Source organism: Aplidium turbinatum, chromosome 4, assembly GCF_918807975.1.
Source record: "Aplidium turbinatum chromosome 4, kaAplTurb1.1, whole genome shotgun sequence".
NCBI classification, from domain to species: domain Eukaryota; kingdom Metazoa; phylum Chordata; class Ascidiacea; order Aplousobranchia; family Polyclinidae; genus Aplidium; species Aplidium turbinatum.
The window spans coordinates 25,063,153-25,075,563 of NC_137475.1; the positions used below are offsets into that span (position 1 = coordinate 25,063,153).

The 12,411-nt window shown below is 38.1% G+C and overlaps 1 protein-coding gene across 3 annotated transcripts in view; it reads left to right on the top strand.

Annotated features, from left to right (window-relative positions):
• Positions 1 to 12,411, top strand: part of LOC145768459 (uncharacterized) — a 56,288-nt gene that overhangs the window by 11,060 nt on the left and 32,817 nt on the right. For all 3 annotated transcript variants that reach the window (XM_082579953.1, XM_082579954.1, XM_082579955.1), the window contains exons 2-7: positions 2,347 to 2,485; positions 5,425 to 5,585; positions 5,886 to 6,050; positions 6,594 to 6,714; positions 7,393 to 7,629; positions 9,840 to 9,894. In XM_082579953.1, coding sequence (XP_082436079.1) covers positions 2,347 to 2,485; positions 5,425 to 5,585; positions 5,886 to 6,050; positions 6,594 to 6,714; positions 7,393 to 7,629; positions 9,840 to 9,894 — 878 coding nt within the window. The remainder of the gene's footprint in view (positions 1 to 2,346; positions 2,486 to 5,424; positions 5,586 to 5,885; positions 6,051 to 6,593; positions 6,715 to 7,392; positions 7,630 to 9,839; positions 9,895 to 12,411) is intronic.

The window sequence follows — 12,411 nt, forward strand, 5'->3', positions numbered from 1 at the left end:
CTTTTCAAAAGTTGCAACCGGGCCTGCGTCAGTGATTCAAAGCCTCTACAAGTATGCAAAACTGTCGTAATTAAGCTCTGCAAGAAGCTTTCCCATTCCGGGGACAGAGATTCAATCAATCAAAACTTGGTATACCAGGCCTTAGAACTGGTGTTTTTTTTCCGGCAGCCATCGTGGCCTACCGAGAGCTCCTTTTCGGCGGAATGGCCCGTTTCGGTGAGTCCGATCCCTATTCGGTGATTTTTTCAATTTTTTTTTTAAATTATCGTGTACCGTAGCCTAATTATCATTGCCTTTTTAGGGTTAGGGGTTCGGGTTAGAGGTTAGGAACTCACTGAATCGGACTCACCAAATAGTAGCAGACACCCTTTTCGGCGGCCAAATCTGCGTGCTTAGAGGCCAAAATACAAATAACGATCGCACAAGTGAATAGCATTAAACTTGCAACAATGCTAAAATAATCACTTAGCGTTGTTGAAGTCTGGGCGACGTCCTGCAATAGAAAAGTTGTACCACGCTATAACTGCTTTATCGGGATTGTAATCCGGTATTGCGGGACCGTCTAACGACATTAAATTGTTTCTAGTGCTCGCTGCTCAGTAATTTTTTTTCAACTGTATGTCGCCTTTCATAAAACCTGACCATTTATACCGTTATGATGTCACCATTGAAGGTGTGAAGTCACTAACCCACAGAGCGGGAACATTTTTTAACTATGAAGACACCTGTTTTCTCTCAAATGTCTTACAGCGCTGGTGATTGCAGCTGGATATATTCCATACAATAGCAAATGTTCCCGCACAATACAACAGTTGTGATTATGACGCCCTGACCTAATTCTGCGTCACTCTTTGATGCTACATATTTTTGACAGTTAATCACGATCATTCTATTGCGAAATTAAATAATTAGCTAGAAGAAACCGGCGGCCAAACTCGGCCGACTGAGGAGGTAGCACCGGCGGTCATTCAAGCCCTACTTAGCGGCCATGGCTGCGATGACCCCCGGCTGCTTTAAGGCTTGTATATATACGTTGCTTTTTATTTTTTACTGATTAAAATTGTCAGTTGATATCTCTTAAAGCTCCGTTCACAATTAATTCATTCAGTAGCATGGTAGTAAACCTGCTTGGTTTGTTTTTTTGCCTAATGAAAACATGTGTATCTGTAATGTATCAGCAAATGCTTGATTTTTGGTATGACTGTTTGTGTATTCACTGTGTATGTTATTTAGACCTATATCACCTAGCTTGAGGTGGCTGCTGACTAGATGACCGCTTGGTCTTTTCGCAGTCTCTTCGTCATATGACACACAACAGATTATTGGATATTTTGTATTCTTTTCATGTTTGTATTTGTGACAAATAAATAAACTGATTGATTGGTAGCTCTAATTCTAATCCTAATCTAATTTGTAAAAGCTTAACTTACTCTAATCATAATTCTAATCTAATTTCGAAAGACTACAGAAATTCTAGTTGTCCAAGTCTGCATCCAACGCTCACTGTATGTTAATTGTAACAGTAAGTTAGGTGAAGAAAGGCGTTCTTCCCGTTCACATTGACCTACCCCTGGCACCTGCTGGTTTTGTTGGCTCTTTCTTTCCACAAAGATAAGAGTTAAACTGACTGGTAAATGAGGCGGTCGATTACTGAAGTGGCAAGAATACGGTGTGATACTGATGAGCCCAGCCTCATGGGCGAAACACGTGTCTATCGCTGTCTATTCGATGCTACAATCGGCTGCCAAAATAACTTAAAAGTAAGTTAGGTGTTATTAGTGGGGTCTGCTACTATTCGGTGAGAGCCTTTTTCGGTGAGTTCCCTATCAGTGATTTTTTGAAAAATATCGGGTACCATAGCCTAATTATTATCATTGCCGCTTTTACATCGTTTTAACGTCGCTAAACGTTGAAATAAGACACTAACCTGTAACCACTAACCCTTAACCCCTAACCCTAAAACGGCAATGATAATTAGGCTACAGTACCTAATAATTAAAAAAAAATCACCGAATAGGGTTCTCACAGAAAAAGGCTCTCACCGAATAGGGAACTCACCGAATCGGACTCACCGAAACGGGTCATTCCGTTATTAGTGAGCTCTTAAACTGACGACATCCAAAGTGGCTCACTGTGACCTTTGTGCATTTGCAGTTTGTGTATTATTTCGTTGCTTTGTCTGGTGCAAATAAATAATAAAAATAAACTATGGCATCAGCTGTTCGGTTTGTTCTTAGAACACATCCATGTCTAGCCTACCTGTAGGCTACATTTTGTTTGGGAATCTGAAATTACTAACTGCTTTTTATTTTTCCTATTTATGCATTACTTATCCATCATTTTCAGATGAGGAGCAGTATCTCATGGCTGCTGTCACTTTCATCATCTTTAAGTGATTCTACCAAAAGCCAAACGCTCACTCCAAGTAGCCATTTCGAAAACGATGGATCATTCACAGCTGAAACGGAAAGATTATTAACTGGTGGTATGACCAATTTTTAAACATTAACTGCTTCTTTTCCTATCTACAACATTTTTTTATCCAAGAATTAAGTTTTGTATATACATTTTTAACTAGAATCCATGTACTAATTTGCGACCATCGATATAACTGCGTCCACATCACAAATATTTTTCAGATGAAAATAATTTGACAGAAAAAAAATTATCGTTTTTTTCTTCAATAATTTTATCTCAATTTGTGTTACAAGTTTCATCTTTTTACGCCTACTGCGTGACATGTTTTTTAGTTTTAAAATAATGTTTTGAGAAAAACTCCGTTTCTATAAAAAAATTAATAAAAAATGGCCTGACTTTGAAGCAGCATCAAAATGTAACATAATAATCATTGAGAAGTGCTTTTATCAGGGTCTGTCTGTTGTTGCCGTCATCACATTATTTATTGCATATTTTTTACAGATTGTTTTATAAGATGGTTCGCACAGAATTATTCTGCCAGAATGACAGTGGTGTTTAGTATCAAAATAGCAATTACATAATCCACTAAATTGTAATTTTAAAACCCACAACACTACCATTAAATTATTACATGCTTAAAAGTATGAAAATATATTTTTAATAAAAAAGTGTACCATATTGCTTAAGTTAAATAATGTGACATTCAGAGGTCCTTGAAAAAAACAGTCACAAATTAATACATGCGATATACATTACATTTTGGTTTTTGCATCAACTCATTTGCAACATACTATAAGTGTTGCCCATTTCAAGCCTCTAAACTCCCATTATTTTTCTGATGAAACACAGAGGAAAACAGCTTACGGCTACAGAGTTTCTTGTCAGCAGTCAAAATAAAAAATTCGTCATTACAGCAAAAAGCATTTTTCCACTGGAAAATTATGGTGTACAGTATTCCAAATAAGCATAAAGACTGCTTATTAACGTGTTTTTGCATTCACTCTTGTGAGAACAATGCAAACAAGGCCCTGTAACGTATTTGCTGTTGTATTAACCATAAATGTACTGCTTCCCAAGTAGTGTAAAGCTAGTATTCGAGTTTTTATAAGTCCACACTCACTTGCTCACCCTTTTTGCCAAACATTTATCAGCAATATTTCTCATCAGCGTGTGAGAGACTTTGCCTTGTATGTGAAAAAGGTTGAGAGTTAAGAGAAAAAATATTGGCATCTTGCAGTAGCTATATAGAGATGTGAATGGATATTGGACAGCATGAATCTAGACTCTAGAGCAGTGGTTCCCAACCGGGGTGCCGCGGCACCCTGGGGTGCCAATTGCAATGCTCAAGGGTGCCGCGAGGTATTGAGATATTGCAATACTGTGGCCCATTCTTTATTTTAACTTTAACCCGTTAAGTGCGGCATTTATTTATTTCTAACCGAATTTCAGTGCGTATTAAGTTTCGCGTCACGCAGTTATTCCCGGCTCCTTTCTGGAGAGTCGCTTAGTGGGGAAGTCGCTGGCGGTAAGCCTTTGTATTCTCGCCCAGGAAAAACAGCATGAAAGAGATTTTGACTCTTGCTGTTCTTTCCATAAAATCGTTTGAAATGCATCATTATTGCCAGGTTTCATGATTTTATTTTGCGTTTCACGGTGCACAAAGTCAAATTGTAGTGATGGATTATCGGATTGTGTGGCGCCAGCGCATTGTGTGGCGCCAGTGTGGCATCGGCGCCAACGTGCTGTTCTTTCCCTGATCCGTAAAGCTCTAAACCCCGGCCATCTGCTACACGCAACCACGCTGAGTTATCCTCCAAAGCAGCGGTTAAAATCAAGAAAGCCTTTTGTACGCGCTGCACAAGACCTTCTGGCAGGATCTGGTAGAAGCCCTAGCAAACAGTGGTGCCACGCGGCACGATGTGAACAATGGTCAAGCAGCACATCCCCACTTCGCCAAGTATTGAGATCCCCGCCCGAGAACCAGCTGGACCATGGCCTCTCTAGACTAGCCTCATCAAGGCGTAACCGTTTGCTCACTGGTGTTGGACGCTATGGTGCAGATATGTTGCGCTGGGGCTTGGCAGAGAGTGCTGTTTGTGAGTGTGGTGAAATGCAGACGGCAGCCCACATTATCAAGGATTGCCGGCTATACAGACCACCTCATGGTATGGAAAGCCTAGTTTCCATCGATGACGACAACCGTGGCTAAGCCAACGGATGCCCTGACATATAGCGACAACACGAGAGAAGAAGAAGGATTGTGTGACCCAGCACGGTTATAAAGTTGCACGATTGTTTGCGAACCATTGTAAACCAGTCTATTCACACGCCAGCACTGGGGGGGGGAGGATTAACGCATGGGTAAGAAATCCATTTTTACTGGATTCTCATATTGTTTTGAATCTAAAAGAAGAAGAATTAAGTGACATTCGTAACGATGAAAATTTTAAGCTTATTCACAAGCAGATGCCTCTCGACAAGTTCTGGATAAAAATTCAAAATGAATATCCTTGCGTTGGAAAGAAAGCTATAGTGCTTTTGCTGAAGTTTTCCACGTCATACCTATGTGAGAGGGGATTTTCCGTATTAACGAACGTAAAAACTAAAAAAACGAGAACGACAGCTTATAGTCGAGGAAGAAATGAGGGTGGCTTTATTAAATGTGCCCCCAGATATTAAAGGACTTTGTGCAAGAAGTCAAGCTCAAATTTCACAATGACTTTTGAATAAATACATTTATTTACGCGTGCTATACAGTGTACAACTCATTCTGTGTCATGTCATATAGTTATTTGAAATACAGAAACCTCATAAAATTGATCCAGTTTTGCCAGGGTGCCGCAAATTATTTATCTCTTGATAGGGTGCCGCAAGGTTAAAAAGGTTGGGAACCACTGCTCTAGAGGGTGTAAAGCATCAATTTATCAGTGCAGTGTTGACTGTTGTATTATTTAAGTAGCCCTTTTCCTGTAGGCTTCCGCCTTAAGTGTTTCCTTGTTTGTCCAGGTATGCCTTACAGAAATATCCTTTCATACATTTTTGCTGACCAATTGCATTGTGAGACCTTTGCTGACATGCTTAAGGTTCTCAATCATCAAAGAATGTATTTCATGACCGAAGAACAGACCTTGACGTCACAGCAGTTGGTGACCGTTCCTGTTCATTTGGTGAGTTGTGCTATGTATCACTTCTATGTACATATATATTATGAGTGTTGGGTAGGCTATTCAGTGTGTCATGACTATGGAATATGGATACAGAGTAATCTGGCTAGGGTCCATAGCATTTTTGTGTTAGCTTGTGCCGTTTTCATGATTGGGGTTGGTTCATTTTGTCATTTGTCTTTTTTGATATCAGGCCCTGTGTGCAAGATTGGATGTAATAGCATGATATTATGTGCATAATGTGCTATGTGTCTCTGTTTTCTAAAATAATATATGACGCCATTATTAGTCAATATCTACCAGGATGCTCACCTCCAACTGATAGACATCATGATGCGAGCTATATCCAGTAAGGTCTGGGCATCTATTCACAATGTGGTCGACAGCTTGAGGCGATTTCCGAACTTCTTAGCTTCAAAAGAGCTGCCATGCGATTACAAGAATGCAGTAGTAATGTGGCTGACAAAGGTATGTGGCATAAGCATTGAGTATATGACATGATGTTATGCTCCAATTTCAAGATTCAATTGCAGCCAACCAAACCTGAGTTCAGCTTTAAAGTAAAAATGACTGCGCAAGAACTTGGAGGGTTGTCTCTTTGTAATGACTCGTCCGTAGATGCACTAAACATTAATTTAGATGGTTGCACTTAGAAAGTGAATTTGAAATTGTGAAAGTGAATTAGAAAGATCATTATAAAAAGATTGTTTTATCAATGCACACAGGTCGACCAATATATACAAATACAAGGCCTGGCCCTGAGAGTAGAGTATGAATAGATGATATTATCAATTATATACCGTATTTATTCAAGTATAAGTCACACCCCCAACTCAGGCCTACTGAAATAGTAAAATTTTTAGTTATAAACAAGATAAAAAAATTAAGTTGACTAGCTTAGGGCGATCAAACAAAAACACATCATTGAAAACAAAAACTGCACTGGGATGCCACTTTCACTCCGGAGGTATAGGTATCACTTTTGAATGTTTCATTTGTGACATTTCACAGATATCAACAACTGCTTCCAGGAGTTTCCCAATGCTGATTCGTCATCTGGATGATCTGTGTGACAGCTGCGTGCTCTTATGTACACTGCAGTACTACTGTCCTCATGTGGTGTCCTTGAATGGTAAACTATTACATGTACTACATTTTATTACTAAATTGCTTCGCTTGATTAAATAAATAAGTTAGTAGCTAAATTAAGCAACAATTGAATTCGAGTCTGTGCTAGTAGCAAAGAGCAAAAATCAACGCAAGTCTGGATCAAGTCACAAATCAACGGAAACCGTGAAAACATATTGCTGCTGCCCTATAATAATTGCCTATTGATCTGCACTTGATGTGGGACTTTTTATGGCTGTGGATGATGCAATGCATCTATCTACAACACAACTGCAGACAGTGCACATCGTTTCGACCTCTCTTTTTTTTTCGCCCAAATTTGCTTTTTTGCTTATCCCAAACTGGTTCTCCTACTTACAGGGGACTTTAACTACCGTACTCTTAAAAGCAAATAGTTTTTTAGTTTATTTGGCATGTGGTTTGTTTCCCAAATGAATCACTAAAAACCCAACCAAAAAAATTTAAAATTGTTTTATGAACCATTCTACTAGCTGTTCACTTAATCCAAGTTGTGAAATGCCAGGCCCAAGCCTGAATAGTTTTTTTTATCCTAAAACTATCTGTCATCACTTCAATATGATAAACAAAAGTGGTTCAGAGGAAGTAGCATGTTTATTTGTAAATACTTGGCAACACATGCCATTTTGCCATTGCAGTTATTGACATTAGACTGTTTTTGCAGACATAATATTGAAGAAAACCACGTCTATAGCTGATGCATTGCACAATCTGACCGTGTCGTTAAACTTTTGCTATACGGAACTCTTTCCTTCTCGTCAGGAACATCCAACCAGCTTCCTTTCACCTCATGATTTCATTCACTGCAATGAGACCTTGCAGGAAAACTTTTTTGCCTTTTTTTCATTCTTATTCTATTGTGTGGAGATTAATCCTGATCCTCGGCTAGTCCGACCAAGAGGTGAGATCCAACACATGATCAGCATTGCATGTTTGACTAGCATTTCAGCCGATTTTTGTTTAATTTTCACACTTTTAACTATTGTTTTCTCCAATTTAAAACTAAAAGTTTCTTTGGAGCAAAATTATTAGAACTAATCAACCAAAACGATGTCTTTAGATCAGTGGCTCTCAACTGCCGGTCCGCGGACCGGTACTGGCCCGCATCAGCATTCCCGCCAGTCTGCCAAATATATTACAATTTTATATCTCAATTGCAAAATGCTGAAGGTTTTTCCATTGATTAAAGAAATAAAACATCAAATTTTGAACTGGTTTAGAACTTCACCAGTTGCGTAATTTACAACACTGGGACGTAACATAGAGTTTATGATCTACTTTGAACTTTATCGTATGTCACAATGCTGCCAACGTTGTGCCCAGCTGTTTAAAAGTAAGCTACTACCACTCGTTTAAGGCCAGTTGTATGTGACAGTCAAGAAGACTGTTGAACAAAATTTAACGAATTTTTACTGTATATTATATGTAATTTAGCGAAATTTCACAGTATGGAGTCTAGCAAAGAGCAAAGTATTAGGCCTATGCATTTCTTTCAAAAGAAACCCAATAGTAAAAATCAAGTTAGTGGTTTTAACAGGACAGAGGAAGAAACTACTACAGTACTTCAGGTTTACAACATGGCTTGAAACAATCATGTAAATAATGCTGATATGTATGCAGAAATACAACTTGACAAATCTACAGACTTGAGCAATTGTGCTGTTCTTGCTTCCTTTGTTCACTATGAGAATGAAGGAAATATCATTGATGAATTTCTTGTCTCCACTACCTGGACGAACGACCAGTTCAGAAATATTTCAGTTTCTTAATACTTACGTGCAAGAGCAAGGTTTAGATTAGGGAAAATGCGTCGGAATTTGTACTGACGGTGCTGCTAACATGATTGGAATTGGATGTATTTCGGGTATAACCGCGAAAATTAAAGACGTGGCCAACAAAGATCTGCTGATTACACACTGCGTTCTTTACCAGGAAAAATTTATCTGCCAAAAAACTGTCTTTTGAATAGAACGACGTTCTGAACGGCACAGTCAAGATCATAAATTGTATATGTGGCCGAGCATTGCACTCAAGGCTCTTTAAGGCTTTCTGTGATAGCATAAGTGCGCCACATAAACATCTGTTACTTCATGCAGAAATAATGTGGCTCTCGAGAACTCTTATCTGATGAGATATGGACTGCTAAGCTAGCGTATTTAGCAAACATATTCAGCCGCTTGAATGATCTTAACAGTTCTCTACACAAGCTAATCACACCCACGTATTTACATTGCGTAAAAAAACTGATGTTTTGAAATAACAATGTGCAGAAAGGCGATAGCGATATGTTTCCATGTTTGCAAGGCGTGAGTCACATGTGCTTCTGTAAACACAGAAGAGTTATTTGCTGTCATAAGTCAACACTTAGAAGAGCTAAGGATCAGTTTTGGAAAATATTTTCCAGAAAATGTAGTTCCTCAAAACAGAAATTTTTAGATTGTTAATCCTTTTGCAAATGATGTTAATTTGTGCAATCTTGCTATTGAGAAACGCTATTGGTATTGAGAAAGAATCGCTGATTGAGCTTTCCTGTGATACAACGTTGTTGTCCAAGCATAAAGACTTGCCATTGTCAAAGTTTTGGATATCGCTTAAAAATGAATATCGTGAGCTCAGTGACAAAGCTATGAAAATACTGCTGATTTTTCATACAACTTACCTATCTAAGAAAATCTTTTTATCGTTATCTCATCAAAACCAAACAAAGAAATCGTGTGGAAGTCAAAGCTGTACTTTGCCTTGTGGAAACTTCAATAGAGCCACCTGTAACACGTATGATATCAAAAAGACAGCAACAAATTTCTCCTTAAATTGAAGTTTCCATTCTTTGCTTTTGAGTTGCATACTTTTGTAGTAATTACAGTTTGGGTTGATTTTTGAAGGTCCGCCGGTCCGTAATTTGTTTTGACTTTTTACGGGTCCGCAAGCTAAAATGGTTGAGAATCACTGCTCTAGATTGTTTGCACTGAAATGCCGAAAATCGATCCATGAGTCCCTAATATACACACTACATACTTGGTAACTCTAACGATCTTTAGAAACTTTATAATCACCAAACATGTAAAGTTTTGTTTTTAACTATCTGACCTTTGCGTTGTTGTGGCTATCTAGGAAGCAAAGATCACAAATCCAAGCTTCACTATCCTGCAGAGCAGCCCGGGAGCAGGTATTGTTGACCATGTCTCGTATTTATGAATAGGGATAATTATTTTTCTAAGTGGTATTCATGTTTGTGACTTGTAACTCGTAAGTCTTAAATTAATTATTATTAATATTGTTGTGCTGAAATTTTGTATTTGTTACTTTAACTAGTTTGCATGAATTGGTTTAACATGTTAAGATTCAGAATCACCAGTATCATTTACTGTGTGACAAAGGGTCGCTACACGACTTTATGACATGTACACATCATGCTTAAAAGCATCAAGCCCGTAATGACTTCTTACTCAAATGACTTGGTGGGGTGGAGTAATGATGAACTTCAATGTCGTCAGCCTACTTCTATTTTATTATTTAATTTAATTTTTTTTAATTATTTTGTACTTTAATTTTCTTTTACTTCTAGTTGAAGCAGATTCACCTAATCCTAGTTTCTAAAAACGTTTCAGTGAACCAACAGGCGACATAGAATTCCTTTACTTCTTCATTATAATAGAAGCACGACGGACCCTATGAATGGCTAATAAACTTAGTTTTACCCCAAGTGCATGCGTTTATTACTTTGTAGGGTTTTGGCTATCTGAAGCTGGCTTTTGGCTATTAAAAGGATAATTTAGTCTGTCTAGTTTAACGCGGACCCCTTAAAAAGATTTATGGTTTGCGTGGACCCCCTTTATGGCCTAGTCCGAGAAACTTTTTTAATCAGCACGAATTGAACATAACGCAATAAAATTAAAATGAATTGGTATCAAAATTTATTTCGATTTGAATAAGAACTTTCTGATGATCGTCCTTTTAGGGTGAAACAGGCTGCAAGGGTTTATTAGAGAGTAATAACTATATATATTTGATTTGAGCCTCAGATTTGATTTGATCTAACCCTAACCTCAAATTTTGAGGTAACAAAATTTATGTTTTATTAAATTTAAGAAATAGCGAATGCAGATTGTTTTTCAATATCTTCGATGTTTCATTAATGTTAAGGATGCTGCTGTTTGTCTTCAACAAGAACGTGAAATTGTGGCTTCGTCTTTGATAGGGCAACACGCATGTCATCCTTTGCATCCAACCGGTTTCGACTCTTTGTTTTGATAGTTACCAAGGATGAAAATCCTGACTCACATAAATATGTAGTCGCAAAAGAGACACAGCAGCCATGGCTCTACCAAAAAAGGGTTAGCATAAACCTTTCACAATCTTACCTAGCCTAGCTGGCGTCTAGCTTAGCTGCAAGTGATAAAATTTTGCAATGTTCAGATAGCGGCAAAAACAACCATGTGGAAAGTGACGTAATAAACGTACGTAACAAAAAACGGTGGGCCTACGCCCTACAATGCAATAACAATTATCTGGAAACGCCAAACTAGAAATCATCAGCGTTGTTTGAACTTAATTTCTTTTCTTTTGAAAAATTTATTCCATTTTTAAAATAATACACTAAGATTTTCATTGGGCCTTCATGGACCCCCTAAAACTAGTCCGCGTACCCCTTGGGGGTCCACAGACCCCAGTTTAAGAACCTCTGGTCTAGGGGTATGGTTAGGCTACCTACAAAAATTAAACAAGTTAAATGTAATATTAAATACATTTATTATTAATCAAACTTACAAGTTCGTATTCGGGAAATTGAAAAGTACTTATTCTGTCTCTAACCAATTTAGTTTTATCGACCGGTGTCAGAAAAGCGACATTCTCCAGTCGTGAATTTTACCTTATCCTTTTTGAGTCGTTCGGTCTGTTCTCTTTTAAAGTCTGTCTCTGAGTGTGAGCATTTTTCAATTCTCTGCTTATTGCATAACGGTAATGCCTTTTTATGAGTAATAGCCTATCGTGAGAGTTGTGAAAGCAAAGCCGGTTACACAGTTATATCGCTTCAGAAATACAAATGTGGTGAGCTAAATTCCATGATAGTGGCATTTGTAGGGAAGCGTGACCTAGATTCCGTGAGAGCAGAATTTAGGTTTTGAATTTTCACAGTTGAAGTGCATTTTCAAATTTTAGTTGTCATAGATTTCTGCAAAATGTTCTCATAAATTTAAATTTGTTGTTACAACTTGTTACAACTTTAAGTAAAAAAATTCTTCCTAAAAGTTTCGAGATCAAAGGTGACTTGCAAGTTCTTAAATCCGATCATTTAAATCTCCCGTAGCTTGGCGTGACTGTCATTTCATGTGAACAGAGTGGATAGTGCCAAACAATCGTACGGTACGCTCAAGCCAAGCGCATATTCCAAAAATTAAACCATAGTTGCTTGATCTTGCCATTTCTTTGTTCACAATCAGTCGCTTAACCGAATTTTACAAACATTTTTTGCAATCGTTGTGCGTTATTTTGGAACGCTTGGACTGAAGGCTCTGGATGACGAGACTGTCGAGTGGCTGATGACATCATGCCCAAACATATAGTCCGGAAGAACAGCTCATACGACGAAGAAGATTCAACATTAAATAGACGAGCTGAAATTGCCAAAGCACTCGCTTCGACTCACCACATTTGCTATAAGACATTTGACGAAGCTGACTTT